Raw genomic sequence first — 25,685 nt, 5'->3', positions numbered from 1 at the left:
GTTGCAGCTGCAATTTGATTCCTACCATTGAGCTTGAGTTCAGACTCCTGATAGTTTCTTTGCGTTCGGTAAACACAGAACTGCATTGCTTGAGATTTTCTGTTAATATATACCATCATTGCCCAAAGTCTCAGGGACTTCTGAAAGTTTTCCGCAACAGGCAACGTACACTACACAATGCTGGGACTGGAGCTAAACGTTCACTGAAAAGATGTATCGTCGATATACATTTGTTTTCAGTCTTGTCGTATCGTATCGAGTTTTCATGTCGAACAGAGATAAAGGCAACGACTTAACGTGTTGCCACCTGCCTACAATAATCTTCACTACTGGACGCTTCGTGTTTGTCTGCTCGGCAGGATCACGCACCTGATTCAACTGATGACACGAGGGAGAGGGTTTAAGGTGTTGACTCCCTCTGCGTGCTCCAAATTGCTACAACATGGCCCCCGAAACGAAGAGGGTTTTTATTTCTTTGCAGGTTGGAAATCAGGTACTTGGTTGTTAGTGCTAAACATCGTATCTTTTATCGAGCAAAACTCAGGGAGAAAACTTTTTGTGCACTTTTGGACATGGGACGGGCTGAAGGTCGTTTATAAGTATTAGAAAAAGAAGGCTGAGCTCCATGCTTGAATCAAAAGCCTCGACAATCATCAGTAAGCATGAAAATTAATGGTCCCATAATCCAAACCTAATCTTTAACCCAATGCCTTAAATAAAACACTAAGTTGTAGATCTTACAGCCTGATGCGGAAGTGACATTGAATTGAGTTGCTCCACAGTGTGTGGCCAGTTTTAATGAAGCAGAAGGCTCCTCAACCAAGGAACTTGTCACATGGACAAAGACTCGAGTCCAAGAAGGTATTGTTCGGCATTATCTTCCATAAAATGGTCGTCTGATGCGCATTGCTCACTTGATCTGGTGTGTACCCAAAACACAGCTGGTTGAACTTCTTTCCAAAGGGCTGCAGTATGTAGCTATGTCTGTGCAGGTACTTTCTCAGTGCCTACGGTGCTGACTGTACGACTTCCATTCCAAGGAACTTAAATGCAGGAGGAGGCCATTAGGCCTATAAAGCCTGCACGATGCTTGGCTTCCTCATTTCAAACAGAAACACAGTACAATCTCTAAAGTAGAAACAAAATTATGATAAAGTAGAAATGATTTTGATCGTGTGATGGTCGAGGTGAAGTTTCTGCTCGTCCATGAGCCTCTATATACCTGCGTATGTAAACATGTGCATAACTTAACAGTAAACACAGGTTAAAGATGTGCTCTTTCACCATTTTTGCAACCCAGGTTCACCTTATTTCTTTGAGCAGATTCCACACAGTTGCAGCTAACGATAATGGGAAGTGCTTCTTTTTTCCTTGCATATGCATCATTTGCTGAGGGCATGACGCTGATGGAGTGTCCCCTATAGGATAGAGCAGGAATTTGTTAGCGAACGATACCGTGGGATCATTAATGTCCACAAACTGTCAGCAGACGGGACACCATGTTAAGTGTCCACCCATCGGTGCCTTTCTCTGCATGCGAAACACCAGGGTGAGCTTATATAGATGGGTCAGGATTGAAACCCAGGCTTGAGCCAGAAGGTGTGATGGAATGTGCTAAAAGTGAAGAAAGCTGTAAGGTGTGTCAGAATCAATGTATGGAGCGAGTTTGGTGCAGGTCTCCATTGTATAAATATGCTGTGATGTCTATGTCTCACCATCCTCCATAACAGCTTGATCTCCTTCTCCATTAAGTCCATCAGAATAAGTTTTGCAGGTGAACAAATATCTTTCATTTTGTGTTCACATGTCTGTCATCATTGACATGGAGTTCCTGGAAGTTGCAATGTACCGTAAAACAGCATAATCAAGTGGACACTAGGTTTAATTCCCAAGCTGCCATACTTTATAGTTTTCGGTACAACAAGGTAAACAAATTGCTATATATTGGAAGCAGTAGCCCAAACATAAAAATATCGAATTGGTGGATATTTGAATTTGATCAGTGATAGCAATGTGTCACTCGATGTAATTGATTAGGTGAGAGCTGATTTATTATTCCCTCCATACACATGTGAGAGATGTGGTCGGGTACAGGTATACATATATACTATACATACAGGGTGGTCCAGAAACCCTGGGCACATTATGAAGAATGATACCTGCAACAAACAACTAAGTTTATGATTGTTCTTTGGTGCAAAACAAAACATGATTGTTCGTAAATGGATGTGACCGCTTCAACAAGCACAGGCATCACGTGATACACAACAGGGTGAGGTGCATCACGTGATATGGATCGGGGTGAGCTTCGCTCACTGTGCTGCATGTGTTTGTCTTTGCATTAGTTCAGTTCATTTTGAACTAGACGCCCTAATATGCCGGAGGATATCGTGAGACAGAAAATTCGCGATGTACGCTTGTGTTATGTATCTGGAAATTTGGCTGAAGTTCACAGACACTTGTCAAAGAATGTGGCGCCGACGCAATTGCCAGAAGAACCATCGGCAGAATAAACAAGCAGTTTGATGAAACTGGCAGCATTCTTCCAAAACAGTCACCAGGTAGGCCTCGTACTGTTCAAACTGAGGAAAGCAGAGTGGTCTTTCAACAACAACTCGACAGTAGCACACCATTATCAACTCTTCGTTTATCAAACGTCACCAACATAAGCCGATCATCGGATTCAAAGAATACGAAAAGACCTTAATGCAAAACCCTACATACCCAGATTAATTCACCAACGATCTGAGGATGATTTTGACAAGTGCATTGAGGCATGTGAGACATTGCTTGGGTTAATGGATATGGACAATGACTTGCAGAACAGGATCTTGTGGTCAGACGAATCCAAGTCTACTTTATCTGGTTCTGTGAATCGTCATAACAGCGTGATATGGGCAGTAGACAACCCACGATTTACTGTTGAGCACAACGTCCAGTATCAAGCTAGTGTGTCCGTCCGTCTGGGCAGGCATTTCTTCTGGAGGCATTGTTGGACCAATACTTTTTGAAGAAAATGTGAATGCTGCAAATTACCTTTTAATGTTGGAGCAGCATGTATTTCCACTCAATGATGGCCAAATGTGGTTCATGCATGATGGTGCGCCTGCTCATTATGCTGCCAGTGTATGACAGGCCCTTGATTTGAACTTTACAGACAAATGGATTGGTCATCGTCATCCAGTTCAATGGCCGCCGCGGTCTTGTGATTTAGCAACACCCTGTGATTTCTTCCTTTGGGGTTTCCTCAAACACAAAGTGTATGCGAGGAATCCTACAACCCTTATATACTTGAAACAATTCATCCATAATGAGACTGCCGCTTTAAAGACTGAAACATGCAGAACTGTGTGTCAGAGTGTTTTGTCACAGCTACAGCTGTGCATAGACAATGAAGGAAAGCAATTTGAACATTTGAACTGATCTGCCTCATGTATATTAGACTGATTAGACTGTTTAATGAGTAATCATGTTTTGTTTGCACCACAGAACAATAATAAACTTCATTGTTTGTTTCAGGTATCGTTCTTCAAAATGTGCTCAGGGTTTCTGGACCACCCTGTATATATATATATATATATATATATATATATATATATATATATATATATATATATATATATATGAATGAATGATCGTTTTAAGGCCATTTCCCCCGCTAGAGCAGGGGTTAACCTTGCAGGCCCCATGACAATCATGGTTCCCTGTTTGAGGCAATGTTTTTATGGCCGGATGCCCTTCCTGACGCCAACCCTTGGTCACCTCTTACGAAGCACAGGGATACGGTGTACCTATTCTGAGCCAGGGTACACACCGGGATCATTCATCCCAGCAAGCTGGTACTCAATTTGCCGACCTCGGAAGGATGACAGGCTGAGTCAACCCCCCTGGCTTTAATTCAGCAATCGACCGGGATTCGAACCCAGGATCCTAGGATCCCAAGCCAGCACCCTAACCGCGAAGCCAACACCAGGCTATATATATACATATATATAAATACATATACGGCTAACCCCCGTTCTTGCAGGGAAAATGGCCTTAAAATGCCTGTTGTTGTTGTTGTTGTTGTAGGATATATACATACATTTTGTTGCGGATTTGAGAATCTTTGTTTGTAAATATGACCCTCTAGTAGTAATTCTTGTAAATACCTCCATTTGGTGTGTAAAGGTCAAAGGTCGTCCCCTTAGTTAATCCATCGCATGCACGTAGAAAATCATATACCCTTCTAAATAGTTATTTCTTATTCTATGTTAGTTTAAGGCTCTGTTTCCCACTAGTTGACTCTGCATTGCACCAAATGACATAAGATAGTTCCCTTTTCAAGTTTCCCCAATCATCTCTTCGAAGTGCCAGTGCATTGGGTGGTTTTCTTCACCCCAACCTCCATTACGCACGCAGTCAGCTTGGAGAAGAAAGGCGTGTCTCCACCTCGTCATGAGAAGGAGGAGTGAGCCAGCCCCCGATCAACCAACCAAGGATGAGGCGTTTGGCCTGAGAGGGCAGAGAGAGAGCATTTGAGGAGGTTCGCGAAAGTTCCATGGGCGTGGTTATATAACCCGTCGCCCGGAGCCTCCCACCGCAGTCCACCGGAGCCCAGTCGAGAGAGTTCAGTTGAGGAGGAGAGAGTGAGTTCTGGAGAGGAAAGCGAATGAGAATCGGCACGCCCTGCTCGCGATACCAACCAGCACTCTGAAGAACAACCAGTGTGGGCACGTGAACCTCGACGTGCCACGGTCTTCGGATATCCCTGTCGCCCGTTCTGTGAACCAGAGTGCGAGGAGTCGGAGCTGTCACCTCCAGCCCTGCCGTTTGCACGAACCTGAACCTTCTCATCCCTCCACCCATTCCTGCCATTCCATCCTTTTGTGTACGTGAGTTTGTTTTGTGTGTCTTGTCCCTGGGGTATAAGTAAGCCTGCGTAGATAAGTAGAATTGCACTGTGTCTTCTCCTTCTGTCATTATTTTCGTTTCTTTCCTTCTCCTTGGTTCATTTGATTGTGTAAATAGTAATTGGTTAATAAATCCCTGTTCTTCCTACCTTTGCTTTCCTTTCTTCACATCCGTTAGTCTTTGTGATTTCCCCATTGAACACCTGTGGCACGATTTGGCCAACGTTGAGGATCGGGTTTAGTTTTTGCTAATGGTTCGAGCCGCGGGATGCTAATCCGCCCGGCAAAATAACATCTTGTCTGCGGTCTCAAACGGGGTTGCTCACCTGCCTCGTGGAGGGAGCTGGGCAGCTTCAGGAGCGGAGACGGCCAGTGAAAATAGAAAGGGGACTAACCCCCCCCCCCAAGGGGAGTGCCATACTCCGTTTCCGCAACAATTGGTGTCGGGAGCGAGATTCGGACCTGAAGTGCGCTTAACGCACTCGAAATTACGAGTGGCCAAAATTTTATTTTATATCCTAAATTTTAAAATTGTGCCATGGATAATTTAATCAAGGCGATCGGGTGCCGGTGGGGGAGTTAGAGGATTTAGAAGCGAACCAGGACCCCAGGGAAATGTATATGGGGGAGAGAGAGGAGGAGAGCAATGAGGATGTGGTTGCGGGGGTATCAGGTGCACAAGATGACGCCCTCGCGCACGAGGTTGCCGCGGCACCAAATGTCGCCGCGCCCGTGACCGCAGCAGCGCCACCAATGGACTGGGGCCTATTTATGGAGCAAATAAGGGCCCTTATGGCCGAGTCGGGGGACAAATCAAGGGCAGAAATGGGAAGCCAAATGGAGGGAATGGAAAGCAGAATGATGGACGAAGCGAGGGGTACCAGTGAACGGTTGGGCAATCAAATCGGGGGGCTAGGAAGCAAATTGGAGCGAATCGGTAAAGTTGGGGACAGAATGGGTGACCGCATACAAAAATGTGGGGAGAGCATACAAAAATGTGGGGAGAGCGCACAGAAATGTGGGGAGACCATGGATCGCATGTTGGGCGAGGGGGTCCCAGGGGTGCACGACGAGGTAAAGCGGGTTGAGAAGCGCTGGCTGAGCGAGTCGGAGCAAGGCACAGGCAACTGGACCGGGGTAGAAATCGCGACCCGGGGTATGGAAAAGCCGGCGACCGCTGAGGTAGAAGAGCGAATTTTAATAAAGCCAGCGGTCGTCGAGGTGAATAAAGAAAAAGTAGTGGTGGGAATTGAAATTGTAGAGACGACAGACGTAGAAGAGCAACAGTTGGAGGAAGGAATGGATAATGTGCAAAGTCTGAATGCACATCCTGATGCCGTACTTGCTAATCCTTATAAAGAATTGCAGGTGCGCGTGGAGAGGAGGACCCCAAAGGTGGGTCGCGCTGTATATGGTGCTAAGAGGTTTTTCGGCAAAGTGTTTGGCGTGAAGAGAATTGTCGCACGATTGGGGTCGATATGGCACCCGGGCGTTTGTGGAAGGTCCGTTGGGAGCTGTGTGAGTGGAAATGGCACTCGTGTGAGGAAAAAGTGTGTGTCAGCGAGTGAGTGTGTTATAAAGTGTGGGAGTAAAACCGAGTGCGAGCGGGAATGCACGTCGGAGTGTACGGAGTGTGACACAGAGAGTGAGAGCGATATGGAGTATACGTGCAAGGGTGAGAGTGACCCAGAGAGTGAGTTGGTGGAGGAGCGGGTGCGAGGATGCACGCTTGGGATGAGTGTGCGAGGAAGCACACCTGAGTTGGTTGTGGCGCGGGTGTGGGAGAGCCCATTGAAGCGCATGAGTGGGTGGATGCGACAGTGCACGCCCATGGTGAGTGTTACGGAGGACGTAACGGAGGAGAGGTGTGGAACGAAGTGTGCGAACGACAAGTGTGCGCAAGAGGGTGCGCGAGAGGTGTGGTGTGTAACAGGGAGTGCGGTGGTGGAATGGACGGAGTGTGTGGAATGTACGGGCGGCGTTGGAACGCCGGGCTTGGTGAGTGTGAAAAAGGTCGCGTGTGCGTGTGAGCATACGAGTAAGGCATCGACGTTAAACGGGGCAGCGTTTAGGGCGACGGATAGCCGATGCGAGCACTCGGGGCGCGGTGCACTTTGTTGGATGCGAGGCCCGGCGCGGATCGGTGCTGCGTCGTTGCCGATTCGGGCCTGGCCCCGCCCCGCACGGTCGAGTCCGGGCTTTGCCGGGCAAGGCGACCGGTCCGGTTCAAGGGCAGGTAGGAGGGATCGGAACGGTGCCCCCTTGTGGTGGCGGCGTTCCGGTCGGGCGAGATCGGGCCTTCGGGCGGGAGACCGGAAGGCTCCGCGCCGAGATGGTGCGTGGAATCTCGGCCCGACCAAACCGCCTCCCCTGAACCGAATGCTGGACGGATTCAACCTGCAGGCGACCAAACCACCCGAATTCATTGCTCGGCTTTGCAAAGCCGAGTTTTAATGAGGTAACGACGCACCGAGGCTCAGATATAGTGGACTGTGATGATGATAGTGTTTTGGATTCGAAATTTTGGAATAGTGAATAGGATTGGCAGAAATGATTGGCAAATTGATTGGTAGAATGATTGGCAGTGATTGGCAAATTTTGATTTGCAGAAAATGTGATGGCCAAATTGATAGTGGGAGATAGCCGATGTGATGGGATGGCAACTCTGTCATCTCTCACATCCAACGGGGGCACATGAGCTATAGTTTTATGGGGGTTGGCAGTGAAAACTAGCCAGGAGGGTTAGGATAATGTATAGGGACCTAGAGATGACCATAGGTAACTGGAGATTTAAGTAGCGACATTATACCTGTAGTGGGGACGTAGAGAGTAGGGTAGTTGGATTATAACGACGAGGGAGCGCAATAGTATAAGGGGCGACTGGGAAGCGCGAGTTTCATAGGGGAGTAGTTAGATCAGATGATGCCGTGTGTGTGTGAGAGTCTTAGTATTGAGCAAATGAGGCAATGCTCGTGAATGGTGCCGTGTGTGTGTGTTGAAAGTGTACTCAGCAGCGTATTGTGAGAAGTGTGAGATAAGTGACATTGTGTTGAGTGAATGAGCTTGCATGGGGTGCAAGTGAAGAACAGGTGTGTGGAACGCTTGGTGGGTGTGTCCGTGGTGCAGCCGGTGGGTGTGTCCGTGGTGCAGCCAGGTGGGTGTGTCCGTGGTGCAGCCGGTGGGTGTGTCCATGGTGCAGCCGGTGGGTGTGTCTGTGGTGCAGCCAGGTGGGTGTGTCCATGGTGCAGCCAGTGGGTGCATCCGTGGTGCAGCCGATGGGTGCCTCTTGGGCTTGGTGAAATGAGGAATTGCTAGGCAATGCTCGAAGGATGTGTGTGTGAGCGTGGGAGAATTTGGATGCCTGAGGCAATGCTTTCGAGAGTTAGAAGTGTATTGTGAAAAGTGTGAGGTGATTGTGAGTTGTATTGAGCATGGAAGTGTATGGAGCAGCGTATGAGGAACAATTGTGATTGTGCATTGTGTTGAATGAAGAAGCCTGGGAGGAAGGAGGGTGCAGGAAGCACCAGGTGTGATGGCACAGGTGTGCAAATACAGGTGTATGGAGAATGGTTGTGTGGAATACATGGAGTATGGAATATATGGAGTATGGAATGGATGGTGTGGAGTGAGTTTGGTGGAAACTGTGGAGTGGAGTGGATGGTGCGAAGGTGTGTATGGGGAGGATGGACCCCATCACGAATACCCGGGGAGGGTAGTTTAAGAGTTAGGCAGAGGGAGTAGGTAAATTGTGGTTGGATATTGGCATCTGTGGTGCGTGGTGGAAGAATGGTGTTTGGATGGGTGCATTAGTGACGTGGAAATGGCTGGGCGTGTGGCCTGTTAGTGTGTGTAGTTAAATGGGCACTCCGCCATTGTTAGGATGTCGGCCAGGTGAGGCCGCAGGTGGGCTCTGGGAGCCGTTAGAGTTGTGGATGGGGCCCGAGGATCCGGAGGACGGACCCGGGTAGCCCAGTGCCAGAGAGGGCACCGAGTGGGGAGAGCGCCAGAGGGCCTTCCCCAGTCAGATAGGTTAGGGTAAGGAGCAGGTAAGCTCGGAGGCAACTGCAGTGGTGGAGGTGTGCAGGTGGGTAGACCTGCTGGGAGAGCCACACGACGCAGTCCTGAAATTGTGCAAAGGCACAGGGAGTTGAATCGGGGGAGTGAGACCCCAAATTGATGAAGCACCACAGTTTGGTCAATGGGAATTTGGTTCTTAAAACCGCATAGAGGAAGATGGCCAATGGATTGGCAGGGAAAGACCCCGGGTAGTGTAAAGTGTGTTAATGTCATTTAGGAAGTAGTTAGGATTGATTAGGATTAGTTGTTAGGATTAGTTAGGATTGTTAGGATTGAAATCTCCTCACACCATCTACATCCACTCACCTGAGGTGACGCAACTCCACACCATGCCATGGTTTTATTATTTTGGTGCAAATGTTTGGATTGTGAGACGCATCATGACGTGGGTGTGACATTGTGTTGTTGTTCCATCGCTCCCTCCTTAAGAGGGATTGATGATGAATTGGTGATGGCAAATTTTGGATTAATGGGATTGTGACGAATTTGGTATAGGGGAAATATAGGGAGGACGAGACGTAGTGATGGATTTGTAAATGTGTAGGTTTTTGTAAATATGGGGTAAGGGCAAGGGTAGAGTAGGTAACAGGGGGGGGGGGGGGGTGACATACGGTAAGGACGAGCTTTTCTCCGCTCAGTCTCCAGACGCACCTCACTCTGCATTGCCTTCGTTGATGTGTACCCTTGTGACCTTACCCCTCACTCACCTGTTTTCTCTGTCTTCCTTCCCCAACCTGAGGATCGTGCTCTCTGGGCACTGAGGGGAGCGTGCGGGGGGGGGGGGGGCCGCGTCGGTGTGCCAGAATCCTCACAACCAGCTGCCTGCATCCACGCACCACTTATGGACCACATGTCTGTGGCTGAGCACCACTCATGGACCCCACGGTTTGGGGCATGGCCCCTCTGCTGGGACCGGCCACGATGGCCCAAGATCTTGCTTGCGGACCGGGTGAGGTGGCACCAAGCCCACAGGTGAACCACCCATAGTCGGCCCCTGTGGGCCATAAATAAAAAAAGTGGACACGTTCTGTGCTTTTTATTATTATTGCAAATCGGCCGCCAGCAAGAAGAACATGAAGAAAGACATCAGGAAGAACAATGGCCAGCAGAGGGAGCCGAAGAACAATACCACCAACAGGGTTTTTTTTTAATGGAACTATGGTGACTGTGCACTCCGGTGCGTTTTGGTGCTTTATGGTGCTTTGATGATTATTGGTGCTGGTGCGTCGATGCAGTACATGCTGTCTCCCCCCCCCCCCCCCCCCAAAAGGAAAATCACAGGTCCTGGGTTAGTTTTGTAAATAATCAAAGTAACGTCACTTGTAAATAATGCTCCCCACCGTTCATGTGTAGTTTGAAAACCATTCCGCAATTCGGTTATCTTGTGGGCGTGAATCTGTTAGGTAGCGTGCAATGCAGCAGAGGGACATACTTATTTGTGTTTTAAAACTGTCACACTCAGGGTCAGGTTAATTGTAGAGGGAACTACACCTACGTGTCACACTAAGTAAAGTTTTATAGGCCCGGGACGTGCCTGGAGGATGAGGGTGCAGTGTTGCGGATTTGAGAATCCTTTGTTTGTAAATATGACCCTCGAGTAGTAATTCTTGTAAATACCTCCGTTTTGTGTGTAAAGGTCAAAGGTCGTCCCCTTAGTTAATCCATCGCATGGACGTAGAAAATCATATACCCTTCTAAATAGTTATTTCTTATTCTATGTTAGTTTAAGGCTCTGTTTCCCACTAGTTGACTCTGCATTGCACCAAATGACATAAGATAGTTCCCTTTTCAAGTTTCTCCCAATCATCTCTTCGAAGTGCCAGTGCATTGGGCGGTTTTCTTCACCCCAACCTCAATTACGCACGCGGTCAGCTCGGAGAAGAAAGGCGTGTCTCCACCTCGTAATGAGAAGGAGGAGTGAGCCAGCCCCCGATCAACCAACCAAGGATGAGGGGTTTTGCCTGAGAGGGCGGAGAGAGAGCGTTCGAGGAGGTTCGCGAAAGTTCCATGGGCGTGGTTATATAACCCGTCGCCCGGAGCCTCCCACCGCAGTCCACCGGAGCTCAGTTGAGAGAGTTCAGTTGAGGAGGAGAGAGTGAGTTCTGGAGAGGAAAGCGAATGAGAATCGGCACGCCCTGCTCGCGATACCAACCAGCACTCTGAAGAACAACCAGTGCGGGCACGCGAACCTCGACGTGCCGCGGTCTTCGGATCTCCCTGTCGCCCGTTCTGTGAACCAGAGTGCGAGGAGTCGAAGCTGCCACCTCCAGCCCTGCCGTTTGCACGAACCTGAACCTTCTCAACCCTCCACCCATTCCTGCCATTCCATCCTTTTGTGTACGTGAGTTTGTTTTGTGTGTCTTGTCCCTGGGGTATAAGTAAGCCTGTATAGATAAGTAGAATTGCACTGTGTCTTCTCCTTCTGTCATTATTTTCGTTCCTTTCCTCCTCCTTGGTTTCTTTGGTTTTGTACAATAATAGTTAGTAATAAATTCCTGTTCTTCCTTACTCTGCCTTCTTTCCTTCACATCCGATCGTCTTTGTGATTTCCCCATTGAACACATGTGGCACGATTTGGCCAACGTTTAGGATCGGGTTTAGTATTGCGAATGGTTCGAGCCGCAGGCTGCTAATCGACTGGGCAAAATAACATCTTGTCCGCGGTCTCGAACGAGGTTGCTCACCTGCCTCATAGAGGGAGCTGGGCAGCTTCAGGAGCGGAGACGGCCAGTGAAAATAAAAGGGGGATTAACCCCCCTCTTGACAAGGGGAAGAGCCATACTCCGTTTCCGCAACAATATATATATATATATATATATACATATATATATATATATATACATATATATATATATATATATATATATAATATATATATATATATATATATATATATATATATATATACATATACATATATATATATATATATACATATATATATATATATACATATACATATATATATATATATATACATATATATATATATATATATATATATATATATATATATATATACATATATATATATATATATATATATATATATATATATACATATATATATATATATATATATATATACATACATATATATATATATATACATACATATATATATATCTATACATATATATATATATATATATATATATATATATATATATACTAGCAGAAGTACCCGGCATTGCCGGGCGGGGGAGGGGAGGGGGAGGGGGAGGGGAGGGGAACGGGGGGGGGGAGCGAGCCCCTTGGCAAAGCTAGCGATTATTTTTTTCATAGCGTCATAGCGTCATAGCGTCATAGCGTTCATAGCGTCATAGCGTTCATAGCGTTTCATAGCGTCATAGCGATTTTTTTTTTCATAGCGTCATAGCGTCATAGCGTTCATAGCGTCATAGCATCATAGCGTTTCATAGCGTCATAGCGATTTTTTTTTTCATAGCGTCATAGTGTCCATAGCGTCATAGCGTTCATAGCGTCATATCGTTCATAGCGTCATAGCGTTCATAGCGTTCATAGCGTCATCACGTGATCGCTCTGAGCGAATCAGCGCCCACCTGCTCTGATTCCGTTGATTCCGTGCGCTGAAATGCGCTGAGGTAAATATGAATAAAAAATATGGATCGTCAAATATTTTGAGTTTGGCCATGTTCTTCCCAGGCTCAATGGCCATGTCTATGTCAAATATCAAGCACGTAAGCCTCTCCGTTTAGGAGTCTATCGGTAACATTACACACACACACACAAACTGTGTTTTATATATATATATATATATATATATATATATATATATATATATATATATATATGTATATATATATATATATATATATATATATATATATATATATATATATATATATATATATATATATATATATACAGACTTGGCATTTAATATGGAATTTTTTTTTTTCTTGACTTGGGTTTACTTTCTTAACCCAGTATATCAATCTGGTGAGTTTATTTTACACTTTGGTGATTTATTTGTTAAAAGAACCATGTCACTGATTGTCTGTCGCAGCAAGAAGTCAACAACAGGATTATATCACAGGTGGCGTGGCAAAATGTACGGACAGGTGCATTTGATGATTGGCTTCACAGTCGGGTATACAAGGGTTGTTGCGTTCTGTATTAGTGGAAAACAACTGCTGCACGTCTCCAAAAGTTATTGCCGCTTCCTCTGGAGATGGTCCGTCAACTCGACAATGCTGTTTGTCATGGAGTGGTGGCTTTACGAAATTACGGCATGAAACAGCATGCTATGGCTCGGCAGTATGGCATCACTCAAGGTCAGGTGTCAAAGATCCTGAAACGAAATGCTCAGAGGGGTGTCCCTACTCCAATACCGAGGCCAGGACGTCCCCGCAAAACCACAAGGAGGGATGATCGCCAACTGCACCGGTTAGTCCGCAATGGCCGTACCAAGTCAGCTAATCGGCTTAGGGCTGAGTGGCAGCAACTGACAAATGTGCCTGTATCCAGAAGGCTAGTCAACCAATGACTGGTTCAAGCAGGCTACCGTGCCAGGCGTCCCCTGAGAAAGCCACGCCTGAACAGACAACACCGCCAGCGCCGATTGCAGTGGGCCAGAGAGCACCGTCAATGGCAGCCAGGACACTGGAATCACGTGATCTTCAGTGACGAGTCTAGATTTCTGGTCTATCGTCAAGATGGCCGCGTCCAAGTGCACAGACAAGTGCATGAAGCCTACAACGAAGATTGTATAGTGCCAACAGTCCAAGCTGGAGGTGGTGGGGTGACTGTTTGGGCTGCTTTTCATGCAGGGGGCAAAACTGACCTGGTTGTTCTGAATGGAAACCTGAACCAGTTCAAGTACAGGGCCCATTCTGGAAGAAACATTGCTTCCGTTTGCTCGTGCAGCTTTCGAGGAAACTTTGTCTTCCAAGATGACAATGCACGGCCTCATCCTGCTCGCATGATCCAACACTTTCTTGCTGACCGTGGTGTAGAGCATATGGAGTGGCCTGCCATATCCCCGGATATGAATCCGATAGAGAACTTGTGGGCAGAATTAACGCATCAAATCGACCACTTGGACCAGCAGCCGACCTCTGTGCGTGAATGGCAGCAGGCTATTGTCACTGCATGGCAAGCGATTCCTGTCCAAGCCTTGGCAAATCTCGTGAACAGCATGCCTCAATGTGTACGTGCTCTCCTGAATGCTCGTGGGGGTTACACGAAGTACTGAACTGTAATTTTACTGTCTGTAATCCCAGTCGTAATTTAACTTTTGTTTTTGTTAAAAAAAATTTTTGGCTGATGTGCAAAATAAAGAGATACTTCTGGAAAACGTACAGAAGTTTAACACAGTACTGTCCATGAATTGAGTTCGATATCAGTTGACATCACTTTCAAGGATCAATTTATTTGTTTCGAAATGTCAAATGTGGTTTTTGTTTCTTTTAAAGGTCACATTAACAAAATCTAGAATAATTTCAACATAATTCCAATGAACTTTTGGTTCTAAGACATCTTGTAAAGTAAGTTCACCCCCACAAAAAAAATATTCCACATTAAATGCCAAGTCTGTATATACATACAATTTTATAAACAGGGATTCAAATTCCTGCGAGGGGTAAGTGTGAAAAAATTCTGACTCAATGCGGGGCTCGAACCACGGACCTCCGTTGATAACGCGTCAACAGCCCACTGCGCTATTGAGCCATCTGCAATCTCCTCAGAACATTTCCACACTTAACACTGCGAGCTTTATCATGGCTGATGTCTTACGTGCCTGCTGGGCAGACCCCGAATGTTAGCGTAAGTATATGCATGCGTATGTATGTGTAAATAAGTAGAAATGCATTGAAGATTATATACATATACACATAAATTTATGATTATATACACATAAATATAGATACATATATACATATATATATATATATATATATATATATATATATATATATATATATATATATATATATATGTATATACAGTATATATATATATATATATATATATATATATATACATATATATATATATATATATATATATATATATATATATATATATATATATATATATATATATACATATTGTCGCGTAACCGTGATTAACACCACAGTTACGGATGACCGATTTGCGAGACTTTAACTCCCGAGGCGAACACTCAATGGCGGACTCAAGTTCAACACCAACGCGCGGAATGGCGGGACGCAGCGAAGGCTCCGCAACCTTATCTATTAAAATCAAACACCCAGGAAAACTGCGTTCAGATATTATGTACAAAAAGTAATATAAGGGTTTATTAGGAAAAGTAAAGCCAGTGAAAAAGCCCGCCGGTAAATCTAATAACTCTAATAAACCTAAATCGGGACGTCCCCACGCGACTGACAGCAAACACAAACGAGGGAGATTAATTACGAAAATAACACGTCTTGTAAAATGTACACAAGGAGCTCGGCTTATCTGTCTTTGTCGTCTTGTATTGTTTGCCGTCCACCCCGGCACCGCTCGGCCCCGATGCACCCACGAGGCCTTGCTCCACCAGGCTCCGATCCTCTCGCCGCCCACCAGGTCCGTGCACCACGCTCCAAAGCACCCAACGCAAGCCAGCAGCTTCACACGAGGTCGATCCCCACACAAAGCACGAAGACAGGACCGGAGAGAACGCAGGTGTGACTGCACGTCTCGTCCTTCCAACTCGCTTCTCAATTGCTCACTGCCAAGCTCGAACTCGACTGCGACTGCCCGAAATGGCGTGTCCTCTCCAACTCCAACTGGCGAACTAACTCCGTGTGACTTGCGACTCAACTCTCTGGTGCCTGCCTGCGTCTGCCACGAACTCAACTCAACTCCTGAAATGGCGTCCGACCGTCGCCTATATTGGTGGCCGATGACGTCACATTGCGCACTCCTCAGCCAATCAAAGCCTCCCGCGACTCCTGACATCTCCCCCGTTACGCGACCCTGCGGTCCTGGCATAACACGTGCCGGCCAGGTTTGTAGGCCTTTGGAGGTGTACACGGTGGCGGCCAATCGTGGTGGTGTTTTTGACCTGGTTTCCTGTCAATTTAATACGAAGTCCTTGTCAGGGAAAGGGGATTATTTAATGTTGCGCTAAGGACCTAACTAATGTTTATGTGGTTTGCAGTGCCATAAAGGACAAAGGTTTGATTACTAGGTGATACTCACAGGGGCGTTACCTTTAATCCCTCACTATTTAACACTCGAATCTCCAGGTAGATCCACACTCATACATCTTACCCCGACAACCGCCTGAACATCAATAACTTATTACATGTAGAGTCCCTGTCACGACAGCCGAATACCTACCTATTCAGATCTACCTAGCTCTAGATGTTGCATTACCAAATTCATAACACAGCCCCCCCCCTGGAACCGTAGCTCCTGCAAGGTTCACCGCAGGGCTACCATTCCAGCCTTAACACTTACTGTCACACACTTAATTAACCTATGAAATAAATCAGGAAGGGCTGTGGGAGGTGAGTCGGACTACCTACCTACACTTCCTTAACATGCTGAACCCCTTAACCATCATGCAAGTATGTACATCTTCTTCGTTGTTCCTGTGGAGGGAGGAAACAACAACACACAACACTAACTTAACCACAAAACTTAACCATCTTTCCAAAACTCAAAACTCTAACCTTTGTACATACCCCGGTCTACAGACCGCGTCCCCCGGTGGATGCCACAAGACACAACCTTACCTGCGGGGCCATCCCCAATGCATCCCACTAAATTTCCACGGGCCCTGTCCAGATGTTACAGGTGAGTGACACGGCTCGGTGGATTTCGCCCACATTCATGCAACACAGACCCCTTAACCACTCATTCTCATTCCATAGGTCATCAAGGCATTTCAAAAATCAACAAAGCACTTATTCCCAATACACCCCCTGCAGGACCATGGCATTGATGTCATTCACGTGGGTGTGCATTCCTCAACTAGGCAGCGGGGAGGTACCGCACAAAAAGATGGTGGGGGGCACATCAGGCTGTGGTGCCCGCAGTCCCAAAAACAAGTCAACCGACTTACAAGTTCATTGCCCCCCCCCCTTTACCTCTTGGCCCCATGACAGCCCAACAGCCCCTTTCCGCCGTTACCTCGCCGGTGAGGGTCTCCACACACACCAGGCTCCTTTGCCTCCTGCTTTCGCGCAGCAACACGGGTCACCGGGGGACTTCCTCACCCCGCGGCGCCCAACCAGACCCTCCACCGACGAGCTCCAATTTCCAGTTACCACCGGCTGCCAGGGGTAATTGCCGCAGAGGGGGGCCCGCAGGCATCGCTCCTCAGAGCTTGCTCTGTACCTGCGGACACACACACCTTCCCCACCCACAAGACCCCAAAACACACTTCCTCCCCCACTGCCATTCAATTCTCCACACAACTCAGCACAATTCAGTACAATTCATAGATGGTGTAAAAGGTGTTACAAGGCTTGCCATGGCCTGCTACATGTGAAATCCCCCCAGTTCACATTTAAACCATCACATCTTCCCAAAAGTACATTTCCAAAAGCACAATTATCATCCCTCATTATCTCCAATAATCATCACACACTCTCCAGGTTCCACTCTCACGACCACATCAAAACACCTAACCACAACACAAAAACATACGCCACCCACAAGACACTGTGGCTCCCATTCCATCCCCTCACCGGCCATGTCATCACTCGCTCTCACCTCCCAACTCCAAATTACATGTCCCCAATTTCCCAAAGCAAATCCTGAAGCCTGGGACAGTACTCCTCAAAACACTCACCTCAAGTGCAGGTAGTTGCAGGTTGGTCAGGTCCAAGAGTGTCATCCACCCTTCACAATCCCAAAATTTCACATTGGGCCTACCAAATACTTCCAAATTTCTCTTTTGTCCCCACTACACTGGCAGGTATGTGGATCCGCATCCAACGGTGATCATCACTACACAACTACCTGTGGCCACGACAGCTCTGCACCTCTACCGTGCAAGGGTCACCGGGACAAGGTGAGCAGTCAAAACGCCAACATGGCCCATGAGTGTCCATAAGGGTGCGACCCACCATCCATCCTTCGGCCCCCCCTGCGAGGAACACAGCTGCAGCAGCCCCAGCTGGCCAATGTGGTGAGCACTTGCTGCCAAAACACACACTACCGCACACACAACCTCGGCCCTGGGGGGCACGGTCGCAGTGCGTGGCATCCCTACAGCCACGTCCCCTGCACCTCCCCATCATCCCCCAGTCCGACTACAGAACTGCAGCCCCCCAGTGCTCACCCACACTTGACCACACCAAGGTCCAGTCAACAGCCATGCTCCACCAGGAGACCCACCCAGAAGACATGGTCCACACACCTCGGACACGCACAGCACCACGTTGAGTCGTTGACCCTCAGGCTACACAACTACATCCCCATCATCCCGCGTCCCAAATATCAGCACAGTTGCCCCCGCAACCAGTTGAAAGCTGTGTCTTGCTACCCTATTAATTTCATCACAGCCTCCAACACTTTGGTCTACACACCTGGATCAATAATGGCGTCACTGTACAGTGTCCACCATGGCATTTCAAAATCCACCCTTAAATTTCCATCTAACCCACAGATTACCCATGCCAACCATTTGTCACATTTCACTCACCTCACCAAAGAAGGATGCCTTGCCATACACATGCCAGCCGAGCATGGCCCATATGCTCGGCGCGTTACACATCTCCCGATTCACATCCCCATGGCTCTCTTCCCAACCCGAGAGTCCATAAATCACAACGGAGCATCTGTGGAAGGTCACTCACACCATCACGTTCCACAGATGCCCCAATGGTTGTCCGGCAGGCTATCTCCATCCCTGTCCATTCGGTTTGACCCGCGTCCATCGACCAACACGGCATGGCAGGTCATCACATGCCAGTTGTCCCAAAGTCTCAGGGAGAGGGTGTCAGGTCGCATGCCCGGGTGATCACTACATCAGGCCCAAGCTGGCCATCTGCGGTGCCACCACCAAAGCGCGACCCACAACACCTCCCCCCAGTGGTCCTCAATATTTGCCATCCCAGGCTTGAGAAACCACCTCGGACCCCTCTGGAGGTCTTAACCCCCACCAGGGTCCGGTGACCCTGCCGGCCCGAGCCACCAGCTCGGACGGCGCCCCGACGGACAAGGGACGCCACACTCCACCAGACCCCCCGTGGGACCCAGGTCGTACCTCGACACCCAAGGCTGGACCCCACGTCCAAATCTCGCCATCACAGCCCCCCAGCTGGCCGGCATACCCAAATTTTGAAAGGGGCAACTTTTGCCCGAGGCCATCACCCATGACCTCTCCATGTCCAAATCCCGCAGCCCGGGGACCAATCCCAACCATGGCTGCTCCAAATCAAGTTCCCATTGTAATTTTATTTTAAATTTTATTTTACAAATTTTCATTCCCATTGCCAAACCGCAGCTGCAGGGAACAACCTCTACCACCGGTTGTTCTGCCCCTCCCTGCAGTTGATCCAAATTCCCTACAGGGACCAAATCTCCAGAAGCTCTATCTCCCGATCCTCCAAGATCCAAATCCAGCCCGGAGCCAACACACTCCCCCAACTGGTTGTCCAATTTTGGAGCCTCTGTTTCCAAATAGCAGTGTACAGTGAGCGTCCCCTCGGTCATTCCAACCACCTCCTCGGACCAACTCACCTCTTCCCCCAGACTCCTTTGGGCCTGAACAAGCTCTACCTCCATGGGACTGTCACAGGTCTCCAGCCGCTGGATCAACTCATCCTCATCATTAGAAATCATTCCTGGCCCCGCCAGGCTTTGATCAATATCCCCAATAAATACCCGGTCCGGCTCTATCGCATGGACCCCCAAAAACTCTACCCCCTCTTGCTCCGCACCACCGCCCTGGTGCTGCACAATTCCAAATTCATCCCCCGGTTGGGGTGTTGTGACATCCACACGGTCCCGATAAACAACCAGGCCAGAATGTGGGAAACATTCCCCATTACAACTCTCACATTCCAAATTTCCTTCCCCGCTCACCTGTGGACACTCCACGTTTACCTGCAGGCATTCCCCCTCTACCTGTACACATTCCCCATCCACCTGTGGACATTCCCCATCCACCTGTGGACATTCCCCATCCACCTGTGGACCTGCGGTCTCCCCATTTACTTCAATTGCCATTCCCTGTGCAATTCCCAATTTTGCCATTCCCGGCTCCTGAGCCCCCATTTTTTCACTCCGAGCCCTCGCTTCGTCCCTCCTTGCCCCCAATTTTTCACTCCGAGCCCTCGCTTCGTCCCTCATTACCTCCATTTGGTTCTCCAATCGCTCCCTCTGAGCCCTCATGTCTTTTAGTAAATTTACTATGGTCTGGAGATCTATCGGGGCCGTCCCAGCGGCGGGGAAAGTTCCAACGCTATCCTCCTTATCCCCCATTTCCGGCTCACTCCCGACGCTGACGGAGGCCTCGCTGCGCACCTCCATTTCGTCGACCTCCGACATCCGCCTTTCGGAAGGTTGTTTCCCGCGCGCGTATTTATTTTAATACCAAAAACACAATTTAAATTTGACGAAGACGCGATATCGCGCTCCGTATGCCCAATTGATTATTAAATTTCTCCGCCTCGCCTATACAAATTTTGCGTTCGAACGTCGGACGCAATGTACGCCCGACCGTGTCGATGTCTCGCCGCGGACAAAAAAATTTGTCCGACGGGTTCAAATCCTACACTCCTGACACCACTTGTCGCGTAACCGTGATTAACACCACAGTTACGGATGACCGATTTGCGAGACTTTAACTCCCGAGGCGAACACTCAATGGCGGACTCAAGTTCAACACCAACGCGCGGAATGGCGGGACGCAGCGAAGGCTCCGCAACCTTATCTATTAAAATCAAACACCCAGGAAAACTGCGTTCAGATATTATGTACAAAAAGTAATATAAGGGTTTATTAGGAAAAGTAAAGCCAGTGAAAAAGCCCGCCGGTAAATCTAATAACTCTAATAAACCTAAATCGGGACGTCCCCACGCGACTGACAGCAAACACAAACGAGGGAGATTAATTACGAAAATAACACGTCTTGTAAAATGTACACAAGGAGCTCGGCTTATCTGTCTTTGTCGTCTTGTATTGTTTGCCGTCCACCCCGGCACCGCTCGGCCCCGATGCACCCACGAGGCCTTGCTCCACCAGGCTCCGATCCTCTCGCCGCCCACCAGGTCCGTGCACCACGCTCCAAAGCACCCAACGCAAGCCAGCAGCTTCACACGAGGTCGATCCCCACACAAAGCACGAAGACAGGACCGGAGAGAACGCAGGTGTGACTGCACGTCTCGTCCTTCCAACTCGCTTCTCAATTGCTCACTGCCAAGCTCGAACTCGACTGCGACTGCCCGAAATGGCGTGTCCTCTCCAACTCCAACTGGCGAACTAACTCCGTGTGACTTGCGACTCAACTCTCTGGTGCCTGCCTGCGTCTGCCACGAACTCAACTCAACTGGTGCCTGCCTGCGTCTGCCACGAACTCAACTCAACTCCTGAAATGGCGTCCGACCGTCGCCTATATTGGTGGCCGATGACGTCACATTGCGCACTCCTCAGCCAATCAAAGCCTCCCGCGACTCCTGACATCTCCCCCGTTACGCGACCCTGCGGTCCTGGCATAACACGTGCCGGCCAGGTTTGTAGGCCTTTGGAGGTGTACACGGTGGCGGCCAATCGTGGTGGTGTTTTTGACCTGGTTTCCTGTCAATTTAATACGAAGTCCTTGTCAGGGAAAGGGGATTATTTAATGTTGCGCTAAGGACCTAACTAATGTTTATGTGGTTTGCAGTGCCATAAAGGACAAAGGTTTGATTACTAGGTGATACTCACAGGGGCGTTACCTTTAATCCCTCACTATTTAACACTCGAATCTCCAGGTAGATCCACACTCATACATCTTACCCCGACAACCGCCTGAACATCAATAACTTATTACATGTAGAGTCCCTGTCACGACAGCCGAATACCTACCTATTCAGATCTACCTAGCTCTAGATGTTGCATTACCAAATTCATAACAATATATATATATATATATATATATATATATATATGTATATATTTGTATGTACTCCATGTATTCACTCAGGTGAACTAAGATACATGATAGCCTAATTTCCCTGAGTATTGTTTCACTGAAGCAAGTGCAATGCCTTCAGAAAGTGTTCACACTCCTTGACTTTTTCACATTTCGTTGTGTTACAGCCTGATTTCAAAATTTATTTAATTGAGATTTTTTTGTCACTGATCTACATATATTATCTGCATGTCAAAGTGGAATTTGTCAAAAACATAAGGTCAAAGTGGAATTTTTCTTTTTATCATTTTTTTTTTTTTTACAAAATAATTAAAAACAAGTACAGATGCTGTACATTCAAAGTACACCGCCCCATGCCGAATAAATAAAAATATCCTCCAGCGCGCATTGCCGGGGCGCCTTTGGCGAAATATCCTTTGTTGCCTTAGGCACCCGGCAATACCGCCATGCAGCTTATAGAGACTGTATTGGGTGGGAGAGGTGAACAATAATTGATTAATTGCATAATTAAAATCAATAAATAATGATCGTAAAATATTTTCTTAATCAATTGGCTAATAGCTCTTTCACGCTTTTATAGTTTTAGCTTTTAGCTCTTCACGAACCTCGATTCAGTATACAAAAAAAAAAAAAAAAAAAAAAAAAAAAATAGCATACCTACCTAAACCACCAGTGCTTCATCTGAAGCTGTAACCTTTTGAAACATAATTAAATAAGTCATTAAGTGAAAAAAGGAAATAATTAATTGATTAATCAGTAAATAATTAATCGATTAATTGATTAATCAATAAAGTAAAAATATCCTTTATAGCCACATCACTTGGTCATGGTCATGTCCAAATATCAGCTTCCTAGCTCAAAAGGTGTCTGAAATATTGCCCAGATGAGAAAGAAAATAAATAAATGATTGATAATGAAAATAAATAAATATTAATCATTAAATAATTAAATAATTAATCAATTGGCTAATAGAATACCTAAACTACCAGTGTTTCATCTGAATCTGTAACTTAAAAAAAAAAAAAAAAAGTCATTAATAGAATAATAAAATAAAAAAATCGATTCATTGATTAATCGATAAATCAAAAATATCCTTTAGAGTCAAATCACTTGGTCGTTGTCATGTCAAAATATCGGCTTCCCAGCTCAAAAGGTGCCTGCGATAATGCCCAGAAGAGAAAGGAAATAAAAAAATAATAATCATAAAATAATTAATCAATTGGCTAATATAATACCTAAACCACCACTGTTTCATCCGAATCTGAACTTAAAAAAAAAAAGGCATTATTCGAATAATTAAATAATTTATTGATTAATCAATAAATAATTAATCGATTAAATGATTAATCAATAAATAAAAAATATCCTTTATAGCCACATCACTTGGTCATTGTTGTGTCCAAATATTAGCTTCCTAGCTCAAAATGTGCCTGAGATATTGCCCAGATGAGAAAGAAAATAAATAATAATTAATAATGAAAATAAATAAATAATAATAATAAAAATTAAATAATTAATCAATTGGCTAATAGAATACATAAACCACCATAATTTCATCCGAATCTGTAACTTCAATTTTTTTTAAAATTAAGTCATCAATCTAATAATTAAAAAAATAATCAATTAATTGATTGATCAATAAATCAAAAATAGCCTTTACAGCCAAATCACTTGGTCATTGGCATGTCCAAATATCAGCTTCCTAACTCAAAAGGTCGCCTGAGATAATGCCCAGAAGAGAAAGGAAATATATATAAGTACTTAATTAATCTATAATTTCAGCTTCCTAGCTCAAATGATGGCTGAGATATCGCCCGGACAAACAAACAAACAAGAAAACAAACAAACAAGAAAACAACAAACAAACAAACAAACAAACGGAGTGAAAACTGAGTACTCCCTTTCAGCATGCGTCATTGCCGGGACCCCTTCGGTGCCCGGCAATGACGCTATGCAGTGCCTGGAGATGGCATAGGAAAGGTGCGGTGTACAATGAAACACAGAATTATCAAATGTACACAAGTATTCAACCCTGTGAGTCAATACTTCATAGAAGCACCTTTGGCAGTGATTACAGCGTTGAGTCTTTTTGGGTATGTCTGTATCAGCTTTGCACATGTGGATTTAGGGAGTTTCTCCCATTCTTCCTTGCAGATTTGCTCAACCTCTGTTGAGTTGGATGGGGAGCGTCGGTTAGCATCTTAACTGCAGTCTCAGGTCTTTTGCACTCCGAAGCAGGTTCTCCTCAAGCATTTGCCTGTATTTGTTTCCATTCTTTGTTCCCTCTATCCTTACAAGCCTTCCAGGCCCTGTAGCTGAAATGCATCCCCATAGCATGATGCTGCCACCACCATGCTTCACGGTAGGAATGGTTTTAGATAGGTGATGAACTGTACAAGGACATAGTGCCTTGTATTCAGGCCAAAGAGTTCAATTTTCATCTCATCAGAACACATAATCTTTTGCCTGGTGGTTTCAGTCTTTCACGTGCCTTTTTGCAAACTCTAGGCATGCTGTCGTGTGCCTTTGTCTCAGGTGTGGCATCCATCTGGCCACTCTCCCATAAAGCCTGGATGTGTGAAGTGCTGCAGAGACCGTTGTCCTTCCGGCAGGTTCTCCCATCTCAGCCAAGGGACTGTGTAGTTCTGTCAGAGTTGTCATTGGGTTCTTGGTCACCTTCCTGACCAAGGTTCTTCTTGCCCGGTTTCATGGTTTGGTCAGATGGCCAACTCAAGGAAGAGTCTGTGTAGTTCCATATTCTTTCCATTTCCTAATGATGGAGCTCACTGTACTCTTGGGAACTTTCAACTCTCTAAAAATGGTTTCATACCCTTCTCCAGATCTTTGCCTCCTCACAATTCTATCTTGGAGTTCTACGGACAGTTCTTTGGACTTCATGGTAGAGTTTCTGCTCTGTCATGCACTGTCAACTGTGGGACCTTATATAGAAAGGTGTGTTTCTTTCTAAATCAAGTTCAATCAATTGAATTGGCTGCAGGTGGACTCCAATCCAGTTGTGGAGACATCTCAAAGATGATCAAAGGAAATTGGATGCACCTGAGCTCCATTTGGAGTGTCATAACAAAGGGTTTGAATACTTACTGACTCAAGACATTTCAGCTTTTCATATTTAATTACACTGTAAAATTTTCTAAAAAGAAAAATTCCACTTTGACATTATGGGGCATTATGTGTAAATCAGTGAGAAAAATATCAATTTAATCCATTTTAAGTTCAGACTGTAACAACAAAATGTGAAAAAAGTCAAGGGGTGTGAATACTTTCTGAAGGCGCTGTATATGCTGAATAAGAAGGGAAAATACTCTGGCTAATCTTTCTGATGAAGTGTCCAAAGCCTGCAGTCAGTGTATGTATGTTTCTTAAAGAAAGTTTGTGCCCACAACAGAAAATGTTAATTGTTTTTATTTCACACAATAATGATCAGATTTGTTTGATTGTGATATAAATGGTCATTAAAACAGAAGGTATGGATATCTGTAAAAGGTAGTTTCAATATAAGGAAACAGCCAAGTCCAAGGAAGACAATTGCGATATAAATATGTAATACTACAAAGGGCCAATTAAGTTATCAAATCCACAAAGGTCGGACAAGACAACAGGAGAATGACAACTTGGCCTGATTTTCATGTTAA

At 46.2% G+C, this 25,685-nt stretch overlaps 1 protein-coding gene across 1 annotated transcript; it reads right to left on the bottom strand.

Moving 5' to 3' along the window:
- Nucleotides 1-20,348: 20,348 nt before the first annotated feature.
- Nucleotides 20,349-22,014, bottom strand: LOC144890887 (uncharacterized). Its single transcript, XM_078772784.1, has 2 exons — nucleotides 21,459-22,014; nucleotides 20,349-21,427 (listed from the first exon to the last, which is right to left on the bottom strand). The coding sequence occupies exons 1-2, from the start codon at nucleotides 21,612-21,614 to the stop codon at nucleotides 20,555-20,557; spliced, it is 1,029 nt and encodes a 342-aa protein (XP_078628910.1). The 5' UTR covers nucleotides 21,615-22,014; the 3' UTR covers nucleotides 20,349-20,554.
- Nucleotides 22,015-25,685: the final 3,671 nt, after the last annotated feature.

This window comes from Myxine glutinosa, chromosome 2 (assembly GCF_964187855.1).
Source record: "Myxine glutinosa chromosome 2, kmMyxGlut1.1, whole genome shotgun sequence".
In the NCBI taxonomy this organism is placed as follows: domain Eukaryota; kingdom Metazoa; phylum Chordata; class Myxini; order Myxiniformes; family Myxinidae; genus Myxine; species Myxine glutinosa.
Note: the sequence above shows the minus strand (reverse complement) of the source record. Positions and strands in the feature narration are given on the sequence as shown.